The sequence below is a fragment of the Abramis brama genome (assembly GCF_963993115.1).
Source record: "Abramis brama genome assembly, chromosome: 12".
NCBI classification, from domain to species: domain Eukaryota; kingdom Metazoa; phylum Chordata; class Actinopteri; order Cypriniformes; family Leuciscidae; genus Abramis; species Abramis brama.
In genome coordinates this window covers 32,451,137-32,477,228 of record NC_139974.1, presented here as the reverse complement: position 1 = coordinate 32,477,228, position 26,092 = coordinate 32,451,137, and the positions used below count along the sequence as shown (strand labels likewise).

The 26,092-nt window shown below is 41.1% G+C and overlaps 1 protein-coding gene across 6 annotated transcripts in view; it reads right to left on the bottom strand.

Annotated features, from left to right (window-relative positions):
- Nucleotides 1-26,092, bottom strand: part of runx1t1 (RUNX1 partner transcriptional co-repressor 1) — a 53,153-nt gene that overhangs the window by 18,209 nt on the left and 8,852 nt on the right. For 3 of the 6 annotated variants that reach the window (XM_084131537.1, XM_084131539.1, XM_084131538.1), the window contains exons 2-3: nt 3,545-3,682; nt 1,371-1,612 (exon numbers count right to left, since the gene is read on the bottom strand). In XM_084131537.1, coding sequence (XP_083987663.1) covers nt 1,371-1,612; nt 3,545-3,682 — 380 coding nt within the window. Of the gene's footprint in view, nt 1-1,370; nt 1,613-3,544; nt 3,683-7,763; nt 7,775-16,582; nt 16,920-20,994; nt 21,078-26,092 lie in introns of those variants that run through there. The other 3 variants (XM_084131540.1, XM_084131541.1, XM_084131542.1) reach the window with 3 other exon arrangements.

The window sequence follows — 26,092 nt, the reverse complement described above, 5'->3', positions numbered from 1 at the left end:
GCTTGCTCTGCGAGATAAAACATGGCATAAACATCATAACACACACAGAAGATATGCAGCTTTAAAAAAACGCGTCTTGTTCCCTACCGAACTGACATATATCTTACCCCTGTTAAACTTGGCAGTGTAAAAAAAAAAAAAGAGAGAAAAAAAAAAGAGAAATGACTAATTTCTATCCCTCCTGCTCTCTGCTCTATCATCTTTTAACAGACTGATAGGACTGATAGGACACCATTTTCAATTTTCTAGACGTTATTTCCAAGAGAGCTAGCGGAAGGAAAGATGGGTAGCAGAACGGGGAGTCATACATTTGAGAAAAATACACAGGCTTTTTTTTTTTTTCTCCCCTCTTTTCCCAGACCTGAATTTTGTTACATTAAGCTTACATCTGTTCGGCCAGATTGCAGCGGCCTGTTTTGACAGCCAGAAAGCCTCCTGAGCTTTTCTCCAGCATCGGCGGCGCTAATTAAGTGTGTCACTCTTTTCAATAAGGCAGAGTGGGGAGCGAATTAAAAAGAGCCATGGAAGCCAAGGGGACACAAGGAAGCCTCTGCGTGTAGACACAGCGAAAAATAAACAAATGCCCGCCGAAAAAAAGAGCTTTCCTTTGGAATGGCTAATTAAAGCAGCCCTCCTCTAGTACAGGCAGCTATTTCACCATTGTTTAGTCCATAACTACATATTAATGAAAAAAATGCTGTGGCACAGCTTATGGTGCACATCTAGTCAAGTGGATATTTTTTTTCCTCAGTTATGTTGCTATCAAATCATTTGATTTATCTCTGTTGGACATGCCTTTATTTCCTATGATGAAAGGCAAATAAGACTTGGTGGCATAACCTTTTTGGTGACAAAAAAGCTAAACAAATAATTTTCGACTGTCTGTAAACTTTTCAGGAGACACAATGATCACTAGTAACCGTTTTATTTCTTAAAGATTTTTGTCGCAATATACACAATACACTGTTGAAAATCCTCATTAATTAAGGTCATGATGAAATGGAAGTAGTGGCAGATCTTTTATTGTGACGTACATCCAAGTGTAATGGCTTATTGGAAAAAATTAAATTAGGGCACAGTTCAATTCATAAGTAGTTGACTGAGTTTTGAGATGTGGGCATTGCACTCATAAACAGAGGCAGATGAACATGAGCAGGGGCAGAGTTTAAGCAAAATACACCCCAAATACATGATTGGCATACATCACCACAGAAATGTTGTTTCACTGTAAGATCGAGTTTTATCTTTTTGATTAAAAATAAAAAATAAAACAAATTCATGGATGAATCAATTCACAATAAGATCAATAACATGGGTGAATTTAAATTTCATGCCGACTTTAGCCACCGAGTGTGTGATTTCAGACTTACCACAAGTCCTAACACCAGCGTACGCACTCGTTCTCCAATCTCAGGTGAGATGTCATTGCCAAACTGCTGCAGTGTCGTGAGGAAGCGTTTGAGCTTGCTGAGCTGCCTTGCGCCACAGGCCGGCGGCAGCTGTTGATTGGCCAGTGAGGATGAAGATGACGATGAAGGCCCATTGCTGAAGCCATTGGGTGGAGATGGAGCTCCGTTCAGTGCAGTGGGAGAGTGACTGGTGCCATTCGTTACTGAAAAACAGAAACATATTATTTCCACATGCCACAAAGAGATCGTTGGCATTTATTTTTAACCAAAGCTTATTGAATGATCTAGACCCAAAAGATTCATATTAAACACTGCCAGGAACATTCCTCAAAAAGAAGCTGCAAGAGGATCCTTTGTCAAAAATGACATTGGTGTATGAACGCCTGTGACTGACGGTGCTTGAATGAGGCTCTTGTGACAGTGGAACATTTGTTTTGAATCAGCCACGGCAGCTTTGAGAAGGAAGCAGTGCGTTCTTGCTTCCATACATCAGACATATTAAGTCCAGAGGAGGAGAAGACATGTGGTCGAGTGCCCCCCGTGCCACGATGAGAAACATACGCGGCGGAGGGATGCAGCTTGGAATCAACGTCTCTCTAATGAGATTAGGCTGCGTGATAGCCTCGTTTGCCTGGCCTCCTTCCAACAGAACAGAAACGAGATACTTGAGCTGCATCTGGTAACAATTACATGGAGGGGAAATCAAAGCGCTTGCTTTGTTAAACCTTCAGAATGTATAATTAGAGTCTGCCTTTAAAAAGGCTCCGGATTGCTTCAGACCCGGCTTGCTTTTTGTCTCTTTTTTTCATAAGCGCTAATTGCAGAGTCCAACTGATCTGTTTTTAGGGATGTAACATCAGAGAGAGGAATGTGTTACTGCTGTTGACGGCACACCACTGCTCAATTACACTGACATGGTGCTGGGAGGCTGCGGCACGGACGGCTTTGATAGTGAGCCACTCCAGCACTCCCCTGAGCTGCCATGTGTGATGCTCTTTGTGGCATCAGCCAGCGGGCAGATGCAAAAATCTGCAGGTCAGAAGACGAGGGGAACTCATGTCAGCTGTAATAAGGAGAGTGCAAAACTACATATTCTTTAAAAGATTATATGAATGGCTAGTCAACAAGTTGGCCTTAAAGCCTTGTATAATTTTACCACTTTACTTTTGAAATCTTTGTTCTGTTTTTCTTGTTTCTGCATTTGTTTCGTTTTGTCATTTTTTTCTACCTTTTTGTAACATTGAGCATTAGAAAGGAGTTATATAAATAAAACATTAGCAGTAGTAGCTGTATTAATTAGGACGATTTAAGTTGTCTTTCCACTATCTCTGACATTTGTGTATGATTATCGCATTTAAAGAATAATATTTCAGAGCAAAATATTGGAAATTCTCACCTCACACTCAAAGTTTTGATTAGAATACATTACGTCCAATCAAGTAGTTGCATATGGTCTAACCGTAAAAGTAGTGCTGTCAACTAATTTATGCACCCAAAGCACAAATCAAGATTCTACATATGCATATGACAGGAATTCCAAAGCTCCCGTACTTCTCTCCATTGGACACAAACCCAACTTGTTTATTGACTGAGTTGCTGTAAGAGCATCTCCTTTAAACCAACTAGTCAACAATTCTGACATATCGCAAACTGTAAAATGCTGGAAGATGAAAATGGAAGTCCAAATATCATTATATTAAAATGAAATAATGCCTCTCTATAAACGCCCTCTCCGTAAACCAAATGCAAAAAAACTATACTGCAATGGTCTGCCTAGGCTGACTTGGTTAAAAGAGTTTGAATGCTGGAAATTTATTTAGGTATGCACACTTTTCAAGAAAGAACAGAATTGGATTCAGTATAAAACGTTTGCTATGAAAATATTTGTGACCATGAGGTCACGGGAGAGAATTTATGAATGGCAGTGAAGCGACGTAATTGGCGCTGGTAGGTCACATGATAATGACAACATGGCAAATGTACGTAGTACTTCCAGATAACATTCATACTACATACATTAATACTATATAGAACATACTTTTTTAGTGGTCGTGAAGTAATTGTTCAAAATAAGTACCTACAGTACTCAAGAGAGTATGCGATTCTGGACACAGCCCTTTTGTACAAATACTCACATGCAGTTGGGGTGAAGGAGCTGGTCCTGGGAGCTCCCTGTGTGGTGGGGGGAGGAGGCATGGTGGGCGGAGTTAACCTGGACTGTGTTTTCACATCAGCAGGTGAGTCGGGCATGGTGGAGCGCTTCTCAGTACGATCTGCAAAAGAAAAAGTGGAACAGTTCTTGTGAGACCTCAATGATATCCCAACAGCTGCCTCTCCACAGCACCTGAGCTCCTGTAAGATATACACACATAGCTACATACACGATACACGCCTTTAGAGAGTTCATAGATAGTAACACCAGTCAAATTCCAGCTGTCATCCCCATTTCCCCAATGATCAAAGACACCGGCAATACTCTCATTAAAACGTTTCAGAAATCTGGAGGAACCCCACAGAGATCTCCAGCATCTTCAACAGACATGTAATGTCTAAAGTACCCTGTTCTTCCAGATTAAAAAGTCAGTCAACCCATTCCACACTCAACTATGGTTAAGAATAATAGAAATAAGTATATTTTGCACTGTATATTTGCTTGCATGTGCAAAACTCACAGTCACATTGCTCAGGTGTTATCATGTGTTACTACTAGGGTTTGTGAGTGGTTTCTAGATCATTGCTAGGTGTAATTTATTTTGTGTCAGTTAGTTGCCAAGGCATCCAAAAAAAAAAATTCTGACTGCTTAGAAAAACAATAGCATGCCTCAATAAACCGCATAATTTGCAGTATCATTCATGTCTTTAAGAATTTGAACAAACCCATAGCTCTGAGTATGCTCATAGCTCCTTAAAATGTGAATTTTATAGGAGCTTTTGCACCGGAGGAACCTTTTCATAGTTACTATAACTATTTGCAGAAGTACTCACTTTTTGGTGTGTTTGCACTGGAAATGGGAACAACTTTAGCTATAGGAACTCCTTTTTGGGGGACTAAATTAGCTCCTACTTAAGAGTAGGGTCTAACCCAGCACAATAGGAACTACTACCAGTGAACGCACACGAAACACCAGCACCCGCCATTTAAAAAAAAACACAGTTTATAGTCTTATTTACTTCACGGACATAGAAAACAGTGATAGATGGACCAACGCCGAAGTCCAGTGACTTCTAAACTTTTAAGCTGAGGATATCCAACGCGACTTTGAAGGGACCAAGCGAAACATGATTATGTTTTAAATATATAATAAGACCGCCCTGGTGGCTAGTTCCTATAACTTAGTTCCTATAACCACCTGGTGCGAAAGCCCCTTATTTACAACAGGTTTTTTAAAAGCAAAATAATTAGTAAATAGAATGCTGATTGTGGTTAATATCTAACAGGACTTATCTGCATCTCTCTGTTTTGACAAAGAGGTCATTGGTATAGATGGAGAGGTCTGTAAGATGCTACTCATCTGTAACACTTTCTTCAAATTTGGTCTAACGCAGTGTCCTGCCTACTTCTCTATAATTGCTTAAAGCGTCAGTGTTGCTATTGTTAACTAAAACTAAAATGATTAAAAATAGTATTCCTTTATTGAAATAATGCTGAAATAATTTTTATATTAAATGTAGGTGTAATATTAAATGTATTATAGGTGCTGAAATGACTACAACCAAAAATAAAATAAAAATCCAAGAAAAATGACAAAAGCACATAACAAAATTACTAAAACTTAAACTAAATTAAAATGAAAACTGAAAATATATAAATAAAAGCTATGAGTAGCAACACTGATGGGTTTTAGGGCATGTGAGCATGCTTTTTTTGTTCTTCAAGACCTTAGATATGACCGCACACAACGTGACATCTAGATAGTGTTTACTTCAGAAGGTCATGACTAAAGCTGCGGTCACAGTGTCCTTTAGTTGCTATAGCAGTGAACCTTAAATGTCTGCTTATCTATCAGACTTATGATAGCAAATTCATTCTCATTTTAGTTGTCAGCATCTGTACTGACCCATCAGAACTCTCATACTCTTCTCTTTCTTACATATAGACAGACGTGTACGTGCGCGTTGTACCAGCTGTGGGAACATTGTGTCAGGGCGAGCAGACGCCCTACGTCTGGGACATGTAGCCTGACTTTCCTGATTACAACTGTCCTGTGTGTCCCCTAGACTCTGATAACAGCAGGGGCTCCTGTCTTTCCAATTCTCTTTCTCCAACCGCTCCCTTTTCAGCACGTCTTACTCCACCGAAGAATATTAAATACAGCCTGTTAAAGGGGTGGTATAATGTCCTTTTCACAAGATGTAAAATAAGTCTCTGATGTCCCCAGAGTGTGTATGTGAAGTTTTAGCTCAAAATACCCCACAGATATTTTTTTATAGCATGTTAAAATGTCACTTTTTTAGGGGGAGCACTGTTTTTGTCTGTCCCTTTAAATGCAAATGAGCTGCTGCTCCCCGCACAGAGGGCGGAGCTTCAACAGCTTGTGTCCTTTTACCTCACATAGACATGCACTGAAAATTTCAAAAACTTTTAGCCTTTTATGTTCAAACCAGAGTCAGACAAAGATGGAGAGACTCAAGAAGAAGTGACAACATGTAGAATGCAACAGGACATTTCTGAATGGTTAGTTGATGAATTTATGTAGCTTATGTGTAGTTATCTTCTAGTCAGCATATTCTGTCATGATAATCTATATAGATTTATGTAAATTTTAGGGTTTGTGATGTCACTAACCCGGGAGGAAGCTTGTGTAGTCCCTACCAGCCGTTTGTTGTAGTCCTTAAAAAGCAATTTCTTTAAAAGAAAAAATATCTCCCTTTGCTTTGAACTTTGAGCATTGTAACTTTGCAGATGTTGTTTATGCTCACAAACAGCAACATTACACACTAACTAAAGTTAGAAAAGTGAAATCATAATCAACCACCCCTTTAATAACGCCTATACATCCCTTTAAAAATGTTTCACAGCTAGAGATATCGGCTATTGTCTTACTGGCTATGTACACATTGCAGAATAATCTAAAAAGAAAGGTGGGTGCACTTAGACAATCATAGTCTGACCAGGAAAGCAGAAGAGATAAAAAGGGTGGGAATTTCAGCTACGAATGGCTCCCATTCCACAGGCACCTCTATGGCTGTATGTGTGCGCCAGAACCTAAACATATGTGTCAGGCTTAATCTGCCCCATACTTGCTCCCCATGCACTCTCAATCCTTTCCCAAATTCATAAAAAGTCACTTGTGCTAAAAACAAAGCTCAAGCATTATACATTACACAGGGACAGATCCATTTTTCCCAGCCTGAGCTAACCTTTTATGACAGAATAATAAGCAGGGGTCTTTATTCCACGCCTACACCTGTGCTGATAAACAGTTCTGTATCTGTATTGTCAATAAATAAATAAATAAATAAAATGAAAAAGAAAATAATATAAAGAATGAAGAGATGATGGACAGACTACTTATGAAAACATAATTATTTCTAATAAGGCAACTCTGCATTTGGCCTATGATATTCATTTAAAACACAATGATAGAAATGAAAGATTCTTGAGTCAGTGAAAGGGACAAGGCAAAGCAAAGTGGCTTGATTCAACATTAAAATCTCAGTATGGGGTTAGTTATTACCTTTAAATGTTAACAACGTGGCAAGTCCAGGCACTATAATTTATGAGAGTCTGAAATGAATAAAATAGGCCAAGCTCTAGTGCGAAAGCTATTCTAAACCAATATGCCTGTCAGATTATTATAATTGGAAAATATCATATGAAATTGTGAAAAAATATATATTAATTGTCCCAAGACAGATAAGGTCTACGGGAAAGGATTTTATTTGGCTTTGGTCTCAGAAGCAGCCCAGGGCAACCTAAAAAGCAGCTTGTGGATCTACATGTGTAATTGAGGATTAACATCTGGGTCAAAGTTGGGATTGGATTGGGAATCGGGGAAAAGAGAAACAACCCTGAGACGTCTAAACCTCATCCTCTCTCCTTACCTGTCGAACAGAAATGGATGATAATCTGTGTGCAGACTTTTATGTGCATGTTCACAAGCATGCCGACATACACGCTAAGATTCTGACCCCTTGGAAGACACAGGAAGGAAGAAGAAATATGAAAAAGTGGTGTAAATGTGGAACGTCGTCCATTAGTCAGCCCAACATATCCATTAGCCTAAGTTTCATATTTCCTTCACTATTTTCGGCTGAAATATTACACATCAGACAACTTAAAAGCATTGCATTTCCTATAGTATGTGTCATGCCGTGTTTGAGTGAAATAATAATCACCATAATACATCTCACTTTTATACTGGCAGGATGGATGAATTCCACATCAAGTACAATCAATGACTGTAAAAACCCATCTGAAGAAAAGGAAAAAAGCATATTCAGATGAAAGTGTTCTCTACTATTTATATTATAATCTCACTATTTCAATTAGACTAAGAGTGTTGGAATAAAATCTAGGTGTTACATACATAATATGGAATGCAATGCAGGGTACATATGCACAATCTTTATATATTTGATCTCCTATTAGTCAAAGCGAAAAGGATAGGCAATAAAAATGCATTGTACAAGAGCAGCATTAAACCCACCTAAAAGTGGTTGACTGCGCAAATATGCTGTGGGAAAAAAGAGATGCATAACTCAATTCAAATGAGTTCCCTCTTGGAGTGGAAAAGAAGCAATTTTGCATTTTAAACAGGCTCAAAAACATACCAGAGTGCACATCCATCCTGCCTTGATTTCATAAAGTTAATCTGTGCAGAGTTAACGCACAGAGTGCATTTGTTTGGCAGTTACCTGGCTTTTCAAAACGGGAAATTGGCAGACGAGCTGCACAGATGAATATTAGGCGGGCCACCACGGATATTGATGCAGCAAGAGATTTAATGTGGCTCCCAGGAAGGACGATGAAGTGCTTTCCATTTTCCTGTTCGCCAAGGTCTTTTATTGCTTTTCAAAAGAGCTCTCGAGTAATATGGATCGCCATTAAACGGCACACCAAACTGAGCATTAGAAAGCACAGACTCGCTCATCTTCACTCCACGCCTGGTCATTTTTCATGACCCGACAGTGGCAGTGAATATCTTGCTAGGACGTGTCTGGCTCTCCTAGCCACTCTCCTTATATCTTTGTGCTTATATCACTAATTTGCATGCACAAACAACTACCAGAAGTCAAAGAGGAATTGCAAATGTTCACACTATTTTTAAGAGCCCACTATTAAAGACCAGCATGATTTGGTGCAGAACTGAGTCACATCCTTCAGGGTCCGTTAGCCAGTTCGCCATGATCTAAACAGTCAGCTGTGCATGCTGTCTATTTCTACAGTCTTCTATGAAGGTGAATAAAAGAGCAACTCTTGGCAATTTAAAGGATTTCTAAGTATTTATATTGAATAATATTAATAATAATAAACATGCCTGAACAAGTGACACTACATAGGTGTTCTGTAAACACATTTTCTTTTTCTTTTTGAGTAAAAAACAACTCTGTTTCATGGATATTATACAATCTGCACAGAAAATTACACAGAAATACAAAACAAAGTACATTTCTGGTTTAAAATATTATGAACTTCAAGCTAATTTAAAGCCTGTACTTTTGTATTCTATCAATCAATATCAGTCTTCTTTTATCCATATATATTCTGCTCCTTTCATACATGCACCCTGTATAAGATCCTTTCTTCTGATAACATGACCAGAAAAATCAGAGAAAAATCATATGTTTGACACACACAGCTCGACTTACATGTCTCTTACATCATCACTCACTGCACAAGTGGTAATGTTCGGCTCATTCCAGGGTGGGTAAAACAGCTATCTGTGTACACATCCACTACGTGAGGAAAAAGGAGGTCACAAATCATCTCATTCATTTTCTTGTTGCATATTAGAAACCCTAGGATGTTTTTTTGAAGCAGACCTCCCCATGTGCAAACACGTGATGAATTTAAAATCATAATCACATAGCCGCATCTCCACTTTTGTGTCATTGTGAAAACGGTAAAGCTGAAACTACATTCATCCTCCCACATGCCTGCTAAACTTGCTTATTCACTTAGCGACTTAGTTTAGAAGCTTTGTGAAACCTAATCTGCTGTGATGATTCAGCCTTATATTTCTGTAGTGCCTGCAGCAATGCATAAATCCCCACAGTTGTGTTTGCAGGAAGTTCAGGGAGGATTTCTCTCAATTGGAAAATTGTTTTTTTCTCTGAGAAAAGCTGTGACCAGTAATGTGTGGCATGACGTGCAAAAGCCACAGGAAGCCAATCAGCCGCATACTAATGCTGACAAGACGGCTGCTTTTAGTGGCCTCGCGCTCATCAGATCAGGTTCACGAGGTGAGGGAGGCAAAGATAGAGAGCACCTTTCATAGGAGACATCTCGTGGGACAGATAGCGCCTTGAAAGGAGATGACGAAGGTGGCATTACAACCAGCTGCTGCGCTTTAGATCCACCGTGCATTAAAGATGATGAAGTCAGTTATGTGGTGAGAACGAGAGAGAGAGAGCGAGAACATCGACTCTTTGGAAAATTGTAATTCAGACGACGTCTCAGGTATCCGAGGCCGAGGGTGAACTGGGAGAGCGCGTTGTGCGTCGGTATGAATACATTATGAACTTGTGCACGCCGATGCACCATGCAATCATCTCCGCCAGATGGAACGGCGCACAGAGCGTGGCCCATCAAACCCTGCCAGCTTGACAGGGAAGATGTATGGATGCCCCCACCCTCCTGGAACTCATTCCCATCACTTATTCCGCTCATTCTCCCTGCAACAAAGCCTGTCCCTTTGGATCTCCTTCTTCCTCTCCGTCTCATTCCCTCTCTCCCCGAGCCCTCACTTTTCAAGGCTTCTCCCCAGGCGCAGTTGTTTTCATGAGCCCCACTTGGCCGGCACCAGGTGGTGTGCCAACGTTCCATTCCATCCCATCAAATGACGCGCGCTGAAGGGACCTGCATCAGTCTGTGCTCACTCAAGAGTTACCAACCCACCCAACCACCAACCGTAGCACACGGCAACCTGTGCACTCCGATATTTAAAGAGATTGTACTCTTCCGTCGGGCTCATTCCTCAGCACACCCAACCGAGATGTTATTTCTGGATTACAACAGACATATGAATCATTCCTCCTCTTAAACGCACCATAAATGCCATCATCAGTTACCGATGGCAGTAACCTTTAAAAGAAAGTGATTTCACACTATAGCTACCCACTTTGATGCCAGTCGTGCTGGCTTAAGTGGACACTGACGAGTGGGCACTGTTAGTTTTACAGTGTGGCTATAATGTGAGATAATGTGTTCCTGGAGCATTTCTGCAGTAAATAGGAAGGGCCTGGAGCCATCTGCTGATCCATTTCAAAATATGGTCTTGCGTCAAAGGAAAAAAAAAGGACTGACCAATAAAACAGATGCAGCGTTTATATTGGAAGTCACTCTTTTTTCCTTTCGTCCTCTTCTTCAAAATGGATTTATCTTAACGTCTGTTTTAACCATCTGTTGAAATAAGGCCCCGTTGGCATGAAGCGCAGAGGAAGAAAACAAGTGTAGAGGAACAATAAAAGTGATTCACGGTTGCTGTTACGCATCCGTTGAAATCGCAGAGATTTGTGTGGTATCTTGTTGCCAGACTTTAAAAAAAATGAGGAAAAGGATAAATCCTTAAAGGCTGTGAGAGTGTAAGACCTCACAGGGGAACTCGCATAAAAAACACTTGTAATCTCCTCTCGTGCCTCATCTACAAACAATCATAATTGAAATAGGAATAATGGAGGTTTTGCATTTACACGACGAGCCCGACTGCAATTTTCAGCATCTTTTGAACAAACAGTAAATAATTATTTACTGACTTCTTATCTAGAGAGGCAGAATTAGAGCATTTTTCAATAAAAGGCCTTTCATACTGAGATTAGTGCTCTCAAACGCTAGTATGAAGCCCGTCCAACTCTCAAGTCAATGACTCACTCAGCTTCCTGGCATGATCAGATGCCAGCTGAAAAGTGGGGAGAAAGAGAGAGAAACAGAGAAAGATGGCACATGCAATATGGCTCAGCACCTAGACACATGGCTTTAACTGGCTATCCACCAACACTGCTGTGTTTTTCACTGTGTCCCTCATTAGCAGCGTGTAGGTTAAAGTCACACACATCCTCAAGGGATTTGCGCTTGGTCCACAAGCAACACTTGAGACGTTGAAGCCAGAAAAAGTAGACGTTCAAAACTTGTGATAGACCGAGATATATATACTGACTGGTATTTGGCTATTTTTAGATTATCAGAAGTGGTACTTTCTGCTTGCGTCTGTTCCAGAATCTACAGTCAGCCTTGTCGTCATTTCATTTTTGAGTTTTTTTGTGTAACCTGAAGAATGTTTAGACCTCTTCCTTGCAATTTTTATCAAAAGACAAAACCTTAATAATCCTCTAGAGATTCAGAAGAGATCTCAAGAATGTCTCAAACTGTGCTAAGATTTGTCATGATACCAAAGCTGTGATGAAAAAGCTTTCAATCTGAAGCCAAAAATTTCTCATCAGATTCTACTGTGATTAGATCATTAGATAAGATTTTTCATCACAGTCTTTGGTATACTGGCAAATCTGAGCACAGTTTGAGACATTGTTGAGATCTTTAAATCTCTAGAAGACTATTAAGGTTTTATTAATTTTGAGAAGAGAAAAACACAGAAAGATTTCATTTGCTTTTCATTTAATATTATCTAGCAGACCTAATTGCAATGTTCAAGAGACCTTACAGTATATTCCTTTGGGAAATACACTGCCAATTAAAAGTTTGGACACATTTTAGAATTAGTAATCAAAACTATGAAATGACACTTTTTATAAAACTATGAAATAAAATTTTAGTTTTGTAAAGAAAATTATATGTAAATGCATAAATGTAAATGTATTTATTTACAAAACTAACTTCAAACATTGAAGCATAAGCTTTTAGATTAAAAGTGTTTTTCAAGATCTCGAGAAACATAAACTTTGTGTCCAAAGCTTTGACTGGTCATACAAGTGGCCGTATCATTTCTTGCAATTTAAATAGTACGCTGCCATTAAATAATACTATGAATATCTCAGCAACAGATTGGCCACCGAATAACCTGTATCGATCAACAACATGCAACTGCTGACAACCTAACGGAAGTCTAGATTGAAAGAGCCCAGAGAACTTCATGAGGTTCCCTGGAAGTTTTCAAAATGCTAAGAAACACACGTCAGATGTTTCATCCATATCCGTATACAGCTCCTGTCCTCTCCTCTCCTGCAGTTCAAAAAGACTGCAATTACCTCTGCACTCTGCTCATTGCCCTTAGTACCACTCAAACCTGCAAATTGTAGGCCTCTATCCACTTATTCACTTTATTCATTTCAGCCACTTATTCTCACTGGCTGTGGCAGCTAAGAACGGACGTCTCTCCACGCTTGGCAACAAAAAGCGTGGCAAAGTCTCTGATGCTAGGACGAGTCGAGCCGATGGCGGTGGATGCCAAATCAATTTTCGACAGATAATAAAGAGGCTCATGTTTTACATTAACAAAACGCTATTTTACTACACTCAAAAATGTGAGCTAATAATATATTGCTCTCGCTAACTGAAAACACAGCTACGTGATAAAAGAATAACTGACAGGCACAGAGGAGGAGGAGGAGGGGGGGGGGATTGTAAGAAAAAAGAAAGACCCTGGCGGCAGAATGACGGTTTATTTCTGCTGGGACCTCTGTCTGCAAGTGTTTTGAAAATATCACATGACAGAAGCCATGTGTTCAAAATTAGAGTGAGTTAAGTCCGCTGTGCAGAAAAATATGTCGACAATTTATGAAACGCAGTCCTGGATGGAGATTTACTAAGTAGAAACAGATTCAGAAAACAACTACCCCCCCACCCCCGCCCAATTACTGCATGCGCACACACACACATGCACAAACTGTCTCCTTCTCGATCTCTCCCTCTCTCCCTCCTTCTCCTCCTCTTTCCCTCCATGAGACCTTAAAAATGGTTCGAGTCACATCTGGCAGGCAGGAGACGCAGGAGATGGTGGAGTATGACCTAACGTCAGGGCACTTCCACCCTGAGCGCTTTTCTGTGTGTGTGCGCATGATTGTGGCACTGGCCACAGTTTGCTAATGGCTTTCAGTACAAGGAACTGAGGCGTAGCTCCAGGCAATGACTGCCCCTGAACCGATTGGCTGCCATCACTGAGTGGCTTCTTAATGACTAAATACACTCTAGAGAGGCTGTCTTTAATGCTCAAACTTTGGTCAAAAGCCTTGCTGCCATACAAAAAAAAAAAAAAAAAAAGAATCAGGAAATTGCATGGGAAACATGTTGTACCAAAAATAGTGTCTCTAACAAAACAGTAACAAAGCTAGAAGAAGAGAAGAGATATGCTACTTGTTTTCATATTACCTAAGAGAACAACCTTCTCTACATTTACATCAACATAATGCAAGTAAACTAAAGTACTGACAAAAAAAAAAAAAAAACTGACAAAGTACATAACACATTTTACAAAACACTGTCGCTATATCAAAAAAATCTACAAAACTACAGGACGAGAGACTTGTTTCCATACTGCCTTTTTTTATGTTAAAGTACTACAATACACCATCAATATATGTCAAACTGAGAAAGTGTTACATATATATCGTTAAAAACACCCTGACTAACAAAAGAATAGATAGAAAAATACAGGCACTTAGGCCCTTAAAAAAAAAAAATCTTTTTTTCACGTGGCTGGCGTATTTTTCCAATTGTTTTCAATGGGAGCCATGAGCGTAACGAGGCGCTGAACGTTTTTTTCACGCTGAGGCGCCGAGCGCCCGGCGTTTTTTACTGGTCGCCGAGAGTTGAAGAATGTTCAACTTTGGGTAAAACGCAGCGCTCATCACTGTCACTTTTTACCCAAACGTCCAATCACAGTGGAGGAGGGGCGCGACTAATACCACACCGACCAACCGCCACATTCTGCTTGCACAACGTCAACAGATGACAACAGAGAAAATACGTTACATTGTAATGACAATTTAATATAGAATCAACACAGAAACAAAATATGTGTGAAATGAGATACTACAGTAGTAACACTTTCGCAGATATTCCGTATCATAACAAGCAAAGCGTCTCAACTGAAAAAATGGCCTTACTGTTGTTTTCATACTTTCCAATACAATAGATTAACCCACAAGCAACATATTAAACTATGAAAGTATTTTTAAAAAACATTGCATGACACTTTTGTGCACAAAAAAGCCACAAAACTACAGATGCTTAGCCTTGTTTCTATACTTCCCAAGGAAACATGTTCTTTTGTTACAGAAGCATAACTTGCATAAGAAAATGCATTGAAAACATAATATGAAAACTGTTGTTTTCTATGTTGTTGAAAACTATGTTGTTAAACGTATACTGTACATAAACCCTGTAGGTAAGAAAAGAGCTACAAAAATACAGGGACTTAGTCATGTTTCTGTATTACCCGAATGACCTTTATCTAATTAAAGTAGCATATTCTTGCGAACTGAGAACATGCGTTATAAACAAACTGTACGAAAACACTCTCGCTAACAAAAAAAGCTATAAAACTACAAGCAGAGAGGAAGGAGCCAAGCTCTGCTCAGCACTGAGAGCTTCAGTCCCTGCCACAGATGGACGGCACTGTGTTTGGCACTCTGCCAGCGAGTGAACAGATTGTCTGTGGCGGCGGCCTGGAGGAACGGTAGCTCCAGTGCAGATGGGTGTCCGAAATAACCCAGTGTCAGTTCTGCTCAAGTGTCCCTGACCTGGCACACGCGCCTGCTTACAGCTGCTTCCTCCAGAGCTTCCCAGAACAATTCTACACATGCACACACTATTCACAAACACACTGTACACAAAGGCCAATGTTAACAAACACGTTTTAAGTGCTGCAACGTTCGGTAAGGAAACAACCCGAAAGAGACTCTTTAAAAGAAATCCTTTTGCTCCATATTGTTCCACAGTTGAACTGAGCCAAATACACAGCCAACAATGTTACACTTGGAAGTTTAAACACAAACAGAAAGAGAATGGAGGCTGGGTAGATGGAGAGGGGGAGTCAGAGAGGTGGGCACCAGACGGGTTGGCTGGCAGAGAGGTAGTGGCCATGGCACACAGGAGAGCAGCAGTGCCAACAGAGCTTGTCTCACAACACCATCTGTGAAGAGCAGCACTGAGATCTCCCTGCAGCCTGCATACACACAGCACGCCAGCTGCCCTCTGCAACTCTCCTCTCTCATTTTCTTTCGTTCAGTCTGCTTTCTTCACTTTCATGCTCCTGCACTGTGATTTTACTGTTTCTATAGCAGATCTCTGATCTTCCTGAACAGGGCTCAAAAATAAGGATGTGAGCGACATTAAGGCCAGTTGATGTACTGTCAGGCCATTGCTGTATTGGTTCTACATCTTACATTTCTTGGGCTTGCATTTGAGATTTCATGTGTTGAGAACATAAACGTTTGAATTTCAGTGATAAATGAAATGTTGCAAATTGTGTTGATTTAAATCAGTGACCAAGGTAAAGTTATAAGGCTAACATAGAGAATGACTTTAAGATAGTCTTGGAAGCCTTCTAAAAAGCACAAAATGTGTGTTTTTTAAATAAATATGATAATTTTATAGGATTGGCAAATTAGAAACATTATGCACCGAAAACGTAATATTTAATGTAAATAAAAAGTAGACTACTGGCCTGTTCCGAAAAAAAAAAAACCTTATTATTGAGCCCTGTATTATTCCCCCTATTATATCTTCTTATGTTTATAGTTTACCAACATTCCCTTGCACAAGCAGACATAAAATTCATCTAAGCTAATCAAAAAAGGCATCAACTGCATTTAAAAAAAAAAAACTCTTTCTCAAAAAACTCGATCAATAAATGCATTAGTCTTAACAAAAAAATATAAAGAACAGCGTCAATTTAATAAGGTTGTTTCTTCCACATGCATTCAAAAAGGCAATAACAGCAGTAGAAGTTGCCGTAAATAGGCTAATTCTATATTTTACAAAATATTTACATTCAAAAATGCACATGCACAATTTCCCACCGACAGTCAAAACAATCAAAGCTTCTCAATCTCACCTGGCATCATAGATGATGGAGACAATCTTATCAAATAATCCAGGGTATTTTTTTCTATTTCTACCAGGTTCCCTGTAACCAAAGTCTCTTTGCGTCTTTCTGTGCTCTGCGAGGGGCACGGGGGTTGGCACAGAACCCCAAGGCCGGTACACCAGGTCCAAACGGGAGATTGGAGCAGCCTGTCCTCCTGCTTTCAGAGCCTTAGAGGGACAGATGGAGACCTGCCTCTCGTTCTGCTCTGCTTCCAGGGATGCCCTGCACTAACAAGGGCACGTGTGGCCGCTGGGGCCTCGCGCTATCCTGCACACGCTTGCTCCCTGAGCCCGCAGACTGAGACAATGACAGCTAGAGCGCACGCAAATGCGAGCACACACGCTCCCCGCCTCCTCCGCTGCCCCCTCCCAACTGATGTGCGGCAGCCACACAAAACACAGCACGCGTATGAGAGGGGGGGGGGGGGGGGGCAGAGGGTTTAGATAGATAGATAGATAGATAGATAGATAGATAGATAGATAGATAGATAGTAGATAGATAGTAGATAGATAGTAGATAGATAGTAGATAGATAGATATACAAAAGTAAGACAGAAAGATAGATTTGTGCTGTGAATCTGCCCTCTCATATGCTCTGAATTAAGTGCAGTCTTGCAAAAACAACCCTCTTCTGGTCAACTGGCCAATCTGAGTTCATTCACATCTGCTTCTGCTTAACCAGATTCACTTCATACTTTACTACTACATTCATAATCAGATGAAAAATATAGATCTGAGGTGAACAGCGTGTTTGCTCATGTTTGTGAAGTCCAGATAATCAGATTCACTAATCAACCTTCTGATTCATCCGTCTAAAAATGTACTGTGTTGATGCTTAAATGAGACTTAGATCCATGCAAAATACCAGCAAACTACCTGCATCAATCAGCCCCATCCACCATTTTTTCTTTTTGCAAGCAGTGGCAGGAACAACCTCATTAGAACCAAGAAAAATCAATTTGGAGAGTCCAAACAAAGGCATGCATCTGCCTCTACTGCTGTGTTTTAAGTCTCTAGAGTGGCGCTCTTCCCCCTCTCCCCCCACCCCTCGCACACGTTCTTTTTCTGCTCTCTTTCTCAGATTTGCCATTTCTCTCTCTCTCTCCCCTCCCAGACTGCCATCACTGCATGTGATTAACATATGTCTGGGCTTTCAGCCCCTGTCAGCTTGAAGGCATTTCTCCCAGCCGCCTTAAACAGCAGATGAGCTCCATGTGGAGGAAACACTCAGGAGAGAGAGAGAGAGAGAGAGAGAGAGAGAGAGAGAGAGAGAGAGAGAGAGAGAGAGAGAGAGAGAGAGAGAGAGAGAGAGAGAGATTTGTTCTTCTTGCACATTTAGTGGCGGATCTACTCTTTTTGCACCTCGAACCTGTCTCTCCACTGTGGAGGTTGGACAGAATGTGACTTTGAGATAAACAGCACCGGCGAAGAAACATTTCAATCCCAATAGCAGTGAGATTCGCCACCCCAACTGTCTCAGAGTTGGGTAATAATACAGTATGGATAATTGTACCTTAAATGTTCAATCACCAGCAAAAACAGAGAATGACTTTTCTGAAAATTCTTACTGGCATAGCGTCAAACAATGTTGTTTTGTTTTAATTGCCAGCGGTTGCATTCACTTGTAAATTACGAACATTACCAAATCTCCAACAATGCCAGAATTCCTCATTTGCTTTATCCTGCAGCTATAAAGTAAAATGCAGTGCAGTTATCATAAAAGTCATAAAAGGCAAATTGTGCAACAAGGTATAAGAAGGAATTACACCGCTATACTGACAGAAAAGCATTCAAACTTCATGATTGACGCTTACAGCAGCTCTTTCAGAAAATGCAAACATAATCGAACAATTCTAGGATGATCACTTACCATGAGGTAAAAAACAATACTTTGCTGCATTTATATCCTGCAATGAGGTGTGTGAGAAAATGTCCTTTCGACTTCCTTTTTGTCAGCACTTACACACCTTCATGTCCACTCAGCACAAAGCCAGATTCATCAATTCCCCTAGCCTCTGAACGAGTACATTTCTCAAAATTCGCTACATCTATGATTTTATTGAGAGGCAACATAGCAAACTAAATATTCAGGCTTTTCTGTGGGTCCCTTCCGTCCCCTCCCTCCCCTTAAACCAATTTGACAGCCCTTTCAGAGCCGGTAGGAAGAGAATATATTTCCAGCCCAGCTTTAAGAGTTGGCTGTATTAACAGACTGAAAGAGCAGGAACGAGACAATGCGAAATGAGGAAACTGTGAGCTGAAGGGATTCCACTTCTTTCGCGTTCCAAGGACCAATAGCGCCAGTTTTTTTGTGACTGGCTTAAGAGCTTCTTAAAAAGCCAGTGAGCATACAGATACCTCTACAGCAGGGTCTTTTCCTGCGAAGGTCCCAACTGGGAAAGCGGGAAGGAGTTGCACACATGCAGTGTTCCCTCACGCTCAGACCCTTGACCTGTGCTGGAGGCCAGGTTACATAGTGGGAACATGTTTTTAGTGGTCTGCTGATGCTGAAAAAAGATGCCCAAATAGGCTTTTTTTTTTTATAGTCTACTTCTCGACTTAACCCAAAGGACTTTATCTTCCACACAGCTGGAAGTCATTAGAGCTCTCTTATGATCTGCTCATATGCAGGGTGGCTGAGCTGGAGAGCTTGCAATAAGACAGAAAAAGAGAGAGCAGAGGAAGGGAGGAACTGTGGAAAGAAAGACGATCATTAGATCAGCCAGTATGATGTTGTCTCTCAGAGGAAACCCCAAAGGGCACGACCGAGGGTACGAATCACAGTGTAAATGTTTCTCAGCCACAACAGACAGCAGAAACCACATGAACGGCTCCTTGCAGAAGCAAAACACTGGATACAAGAAGCAAACACAGCAAAAAAAAGTACTCAGCTAACATCATAAGATGTGTGATAGGAATGCTTATGTTTCATCTCATGCAGATCTGCTACAAATATGAAGACTCAAACAGATTGGAAATGCCTCTGTTGGTCTAGTGCTGTCAATTCACACTTATTTTAATATAAAGCCACAGATAAATTGTCTACATAATGCAAGGAATATTATTATGAATGGATGACCCATGTTATGCAGCAATCCCATAAATAATCCCAATCCCAATAACCCTCTCCTTTCCTGTCAACCTAAACAGCACTATATGATAAAGGCAAAAAGCAATAAACAAAACATTAACAGTGATACTGTGTTTTCTAGTGATGCACTGAGATTTCGGCAACCAAAATATTTGTTTGAAATACATTTGGTGAACCAGTGACGTTTCATAAGGACTTCTCTGATGATGCGCTTTGCACACAACGTGGATAAGCTACAACAGGTACACACTTTCCTGTAACCAAAAATTATGATAGAGTAGCAATTTTAAAGAACCGCAGACATTTGCCAAAGAACTTTACTATAACTTTCAATTTAGCACCTGAAAAAACAACACCCAGAACAGCATACAGAGTTACCCTAATTCAATTCTGAAAACTTTCTGAAATTCTGAAATACCAAAACTTTATTTTTAATTTCTTTTTCCAGCTAAATGGAAATTTTATTTTCAGTTTCGTAAATAATTTATTTCTGTGCATCACTACTGGTTTCTGTATGTATCTTGTGTGAATGAAGGCACCATAGCTTTCTTAGCCACCTTAGTGTTGAGGGTCTACATGAAAAAATAAGAGAAAAAGCCAAAGCAAGCATGTGTGTGTGTTTGTGTGTGCGTGTCCAGTCCTGAGCCATCTGTCCGTTCTGCTGTCCCTAAGTCCCAGAGCAAGCTGTGGCAGAGGGCCGGGGCCAGATCTGTGTTCCACAGCTATTCATGATTTTCCCACTCCACCTTTTCAGCATGACTGTGGCACACAGTGCACGCCAATCAAGTTGAACAACTGTCACCAGGTCCAGAGAGACCCTCCCTCCTCACCCCCAGTGACGGCAGAATAATCCCGCTCTCCAGTCTTTATAATGTGTGTAAGTATCATCTGAATGTGGGGCTCACACTAGAAAGTGAAACAGGCAGTTGTGCTGATTCATGAAAAGCATGTCATCAGCCCCCTCATTCAGACCCGAGCCAGACTCTGCTCTCAGCCCAGTCATAGACACTTGCACCGCTTGACAGCTGAGTCGCTCTTTCTCATTGCGGAAAACAGACCATGTTTCATTAGGCGATGAATTACAATTCTTTTGTCTGTATAATAACAGAGAAAGGGACGTGAAAGTAGAGATGCCTATGTGGCTCATCCTTTAGTGTTTACACACTAGGTGGTGCTGTTAATACATACTTCAAAAATTACATTTTCACACATACACGCACACACAACACATACAGTGTGACAGATTCATTGTCTGGTTCTGCATTTAGGTAACAAACAAAAACACCTACGTCTCATTTCTAAATCCTGATCACGAGCCGTTCGTTTTTCAGAGGCGAGTCCAGATGCGCACTGACAGATTCACCAGCAAATGCTGAAGAGAAAAAAAAAAAAAGAGGTTTCTGCTTTAGAACGTTTTTGTCAACTTTTTCGAAAGTGAGGATACCAGCTGTCCCAGCTTATGTTTAGATTATGTAATGCAAACATATTGTGGAAAGAGGATAGAAACAGCACAATGCAGCCTCTTCTCAGTTCTGATTTTACTTTCAGTATCCTTATGAGTGACTAACACAACAAGAGAGAGAGCAAAACAAAACAAGAGGAATCTGTCAGTGGGACCGGAGCTGCCTGAGCGAGAGATCGAGCCCAACAGGAACCAGTCATTCCTGGCCCAGCCCTTTTCCACACAATGGCCTTTAGAATGGAAGGAACCATGGGCCCGGCAGAGATAGCCCACTGTCAGGAACCAGGACGGACAGGGCCCGCCCGGCCTTCCCGGGCAGGATGTCGCTGCTGCGGGACTGCGCGGCCCCGATATCCTACGTTCACACATTCTTCCCCCACCGGCAAGCCGGGATGTTTTGCTCCTCAGGTAATTAGAGTCGGAAGCCCTGAGGGCAGGCGAGCTCATGGCCTGACCTCCACTGTCCTGGTCGAGAGGTTGGTCCCGCTATCAGGCTTCCGCAAGCCACGGCTGGGGCATCAACAAGCTGCCGCTATCCGCCGCACTCTTGTCCTTCTTGAGGAACACCCAGCAGGCAAATGAATGGCAGAAACTACACAGATTTCCACAAAAATCCCTTGTTCTTAGAGATTGTTCACCCAAAAGTGAAACTTGTCATAATTTCCTCACCCTCTTGTCTTTCTGTCTTCTAAACAATACTAAGTCCCTCGAAAAGGGGCTGAGGTATGGATTTCATATATGCCCACACTCTATACTCACAGATTATGATAAAAACACTCTCCAGCATCCTCATGAAATATTCACTAGCCCCAGCGAAGGTGAGAACAGATAGAGCTGTGTTTCTGTGGCACACTGACCCCGGGTGTCCCGGGCAGACCCCGAGCATCCCTCTGGTCAGCACTGCTCTACTTCAGTACACCTCCGACCACATAGTACCGCCAGCAGCCCGCTGCAGTTGCCATGACAACGGGCACTGCAGATATGTTGTGAGGTGAGCAGCCTGTCAACTTGCAGAGGGGCTTTTGTGTGTGTAGTACATGCTAAATAAAGTCACCGCCACTACTACAAAGAGGGAAAAAAAAGAGAAAGAAACAGATACAGAGGACATAAAAAGAGAAACTCATTGCTATTATTAAAATATATAGTGATCAGCAGCGCAGCAGTGGATGAGTTATGCTCGACCTCGCTCGAATCAAAACAGTATCATGTCACAGCCGTAAAACTAAATCAGTCCTCTGGCATATGTGTGCTATTAACATCACTTGTCCATTGCTCAGAAAGCCTCTTAGCTACTAAATCAAACCCACAGATGGCATGAAGTCTGAGGCGGGAGAGGAAAAGCATTGAAGGAAAGAGGGGGCTAAACAACTGCTACACTCGGTTCAGGGTTTACATTCCTCTATCAGCCAAGAAAAGCCAGGGACATAACGGCCTCACCACCTGAAAAAAGAAATGAAAATAATTTGCTTTGTTAAAAAAGGGAAAAAAATTGTTTTTCTCGTGCACAAAGAACATCAGCGATTTACGGTCATTTTTTTCTTATTGTAATATTTCCTACCAAATCTACCAACAGCCATATATATGGATAAAGAATATTTTGTCCTTTTAAATATTATTACCGATGTAAACAAATTTTGAATAAATTACATTTATCTTTATCATGATGAAAAAGATGTCAATATCTCTCTGGACACAATTTTTGTTTTAATTTTATTTATACTTATTTAAATTTTAAAATGTAATCAACATTATCTACAAAGTCTGAAATGTGCGGCATGCACAGAGGCAGACGTCTTTGAAAAAGTAAGATCTGCGAGAATGAGGACAGGAGTTAATCGAACTCCATAGCCTCCAGCTACATGCTTCTACTACAAATGCAACATTTCTACCACAATTGTTCAGTTCTACTGAAATATTGTGCATTGGTTTGCACCATCACGCTAATAAAGAATGCATGAATCTGTAAAGTTATGTTGCTCTGTATAATAAGTTACCCATTACATTACAGCCTGCATTATCCATGAACGAGGCGATCTGATTATAACATTATTCCACAGCCCATCATAAATAAAGCTAGTGATTATTGGCGAACAAGCACAGCTTGCAAGAGTGAATCAAATCTGCACATTAAAACATGATACTATGTGATGCTTCTGGATGTGCCGCTGTACAGACCATCTCCTCCCGTTTCATTCCTCCCTCACTTCTTCCTGCTTCTATAGTTTGTGGCATCTGGCACAGTGACTCTACGTCTGTTCAATCGCTCTGAGCTCCACTCTCAATCTTCCCTCTCTCTCTCTCTCTGGTCTCTTACAGGGTTGCCTGATCTCCTCCTCCCTCTGGTTTCCTCTGCCACGTCCAGACTGGTCCTGCTCGGTGCTGATATAGTCCTGGCCCGCAGCACTTCCCATCAATCTCCAGCCTGTGGCATCTTTGAACACAGGAAAGCCCCACCCTGACAAATGCCTGTGAAAACTTTATTCCATCCAGTCCTTCTCCCTTTATCTTTGCCGTTCCTTGTGTCCTACGGTCAGTTGTGGCCCCAGCCCTGTCTTTCCCATCCATTTTGCTCTGTGCCGTCCGATTCCGTCAGATCAATGCCTCGCTCTCGCTGTATCCAATAATCATGTAGATCTGGACTTTTAGTCCGCTCTGAATCCGTTTTACTGACCACTCTTCATCGACTCTCTGCGTTACCCATAATCCACTCTTTGGCTTAACTCCATTTTCATCTCATCATGTCTGATAGCATATTCCCAGAGGCCCTCTGGTTGTGTTAGAGGAAAAAAAAAAAATCACTTTTCTTTTCATGGTTCCAAATAACCCGCCACCCTCCCTTCACGATCGACACCCACCTCCGTCACCCCCTTCCCCCCTCCCAGAATGTGGATAAATAATTGAAAACAAGTGCAGGGATTTGCCAGACTGTAAGCTTCCTTTCATATGTTAATTACTCACAAACAGTTGTTTTGAATAAAGGCATTCTCCTCTCTCTCCTCCTCTTTGGGCTCCAAATCCTGCGTAAAGAAAAACGTGGTGCCAATCGCAGATAAATCCAACTTTCTGTTTATAGCATTAATCCATCTTGTGCACACACACATACGCACACACACACATCCAGGCGCCTCCAGCGCTCAGCTGATGCAAGGGGCCTTTTAAGAGAATCGTGTTTGGCGCGGAGCGACAGGGAGCACCAGACGGGAGCCAAAAGTGAGATCTGAATAAGCATGCTGTGAGTGTGCACGCTCTCTAATCAGCCGCCGACTTTTCCGTTTACACTGTCATTAAAAGCAATAGCCTGAGGCCGTGCATGACAAATCATCTCTTTGGCAATAAGTGCTCGGGGAGGCTGCGTCCAGAAGGACCCCCTTGTCAGTGACGAGCGCTGTCTTCCACGCTTCCATGCTGTGCACAATGATGGTGGCGAATCACCCCAGGATATATCTGTGTACCGGATTAAAAATAGGAACGGATCACAATGGTCGATTAGTTGTCTAAGAACTGACTAGATGATTTGGGAGGTAATCTTTTTCTATTAGTTATTTTAGCAGTCGTACTGTACTTTCATTTGCATGCTGCGCTTTAATTGTTTGATAAACTGTGCTTTAAACTGTTTGCACTGTATGTTCCATCGGGTCAAGTGAACCTAAAACCAGCCTAATTGTAAAGTCCTTTTTAAAGGGATAGATCACCCCCCCCCCCCCCCCCAAAAAAGAAAATTCTATCATTAATTACTCACACTCATGTCCTTCCAAACCAAAAAAATATTTAGAATTTGTCAATATAAAAATTACATGAAAAACGTAAACTTACAAAAGTCAAATAAGTTTAAGTTGAAATACTAAACCTAAAACTGAAATAAAAAACTAAATTAAAGCAATATAGAAATATAAAAAATATCTATAAAAAAATGACAAAAGCACATAAAACGAAAACATATAAAATGAATAAAGCCACAATGAAAACTGAAAATCTTAATAAATACTGTAACAATATCACATAAATAACATGTTACATATCTTTAGCATATTTTATTCCAAAATAAGAAAGTCGTAGAGGTTTGAAATTACATGAGGGTAAATGATGACAGTATCTAAAAATTTTGGGTGAACCATCTCTTTAATACCAATTACTCAACTAGTCATTCAGACAATCCTCCGACAAGTCAACTTAAAAATATATCGTTTTGCACATCGCTAACAAAAATACCGCAGGGGTAGCTGTAGGTAGTTATACAAGGGTGAGCATTCAGACCGTAACCTGGCCAACGCAAATTCTAGATGCGAAGGTCTCTGGAGGACGAAAATGTTCGGAATTAAGTGTCTCAGGGTGAATGAAACCATGACAAGCTCCTAATCCCTCTATTGAGATGGCACGCTACACTGCGCACAACTCCAACACAATCTAACCATCAATGTGGCTTCAACCACACATAATGCTGTGCCATATCGTACGCGCAAACCCCCTTCATATGAGTGTAGCAGCATCTCCCATATGGTGCCGGGAGGAGGAGGAGGGGCTGGAGGGAGACGTTGAGAGAGACAGAAAGAAAGAACAGTTAAAATTTGCAAACATAAAATTACAGCTGCACCATTAGATTTGATCCCAGTGCAGCTGTGAAATATTATGTGGACAATTTAATACTGCCAAAGAGGAAATAGCAGATTAAGATCATATCTTTGCATCGCTGCCAAAGTGTGCGCTTGTTTCTGAGCCCATGCTTCGGAGGAGGGGATAGGTTCGTAACAGACGCATCTCCTTTCACGTCTCTCTCGCTTTCTCTGTTGGTAAGGTATGCAGGGAGGTGCAGACAGGGCTGTGCTTGGAGGGATGAGCCATTCACATTTCACTCAGGCAGCCCTAAATGCCCTGCGAGCCAGTAATTTGTCCAGTCACCGGGGGAACATTAAAACCAGACCAAAATA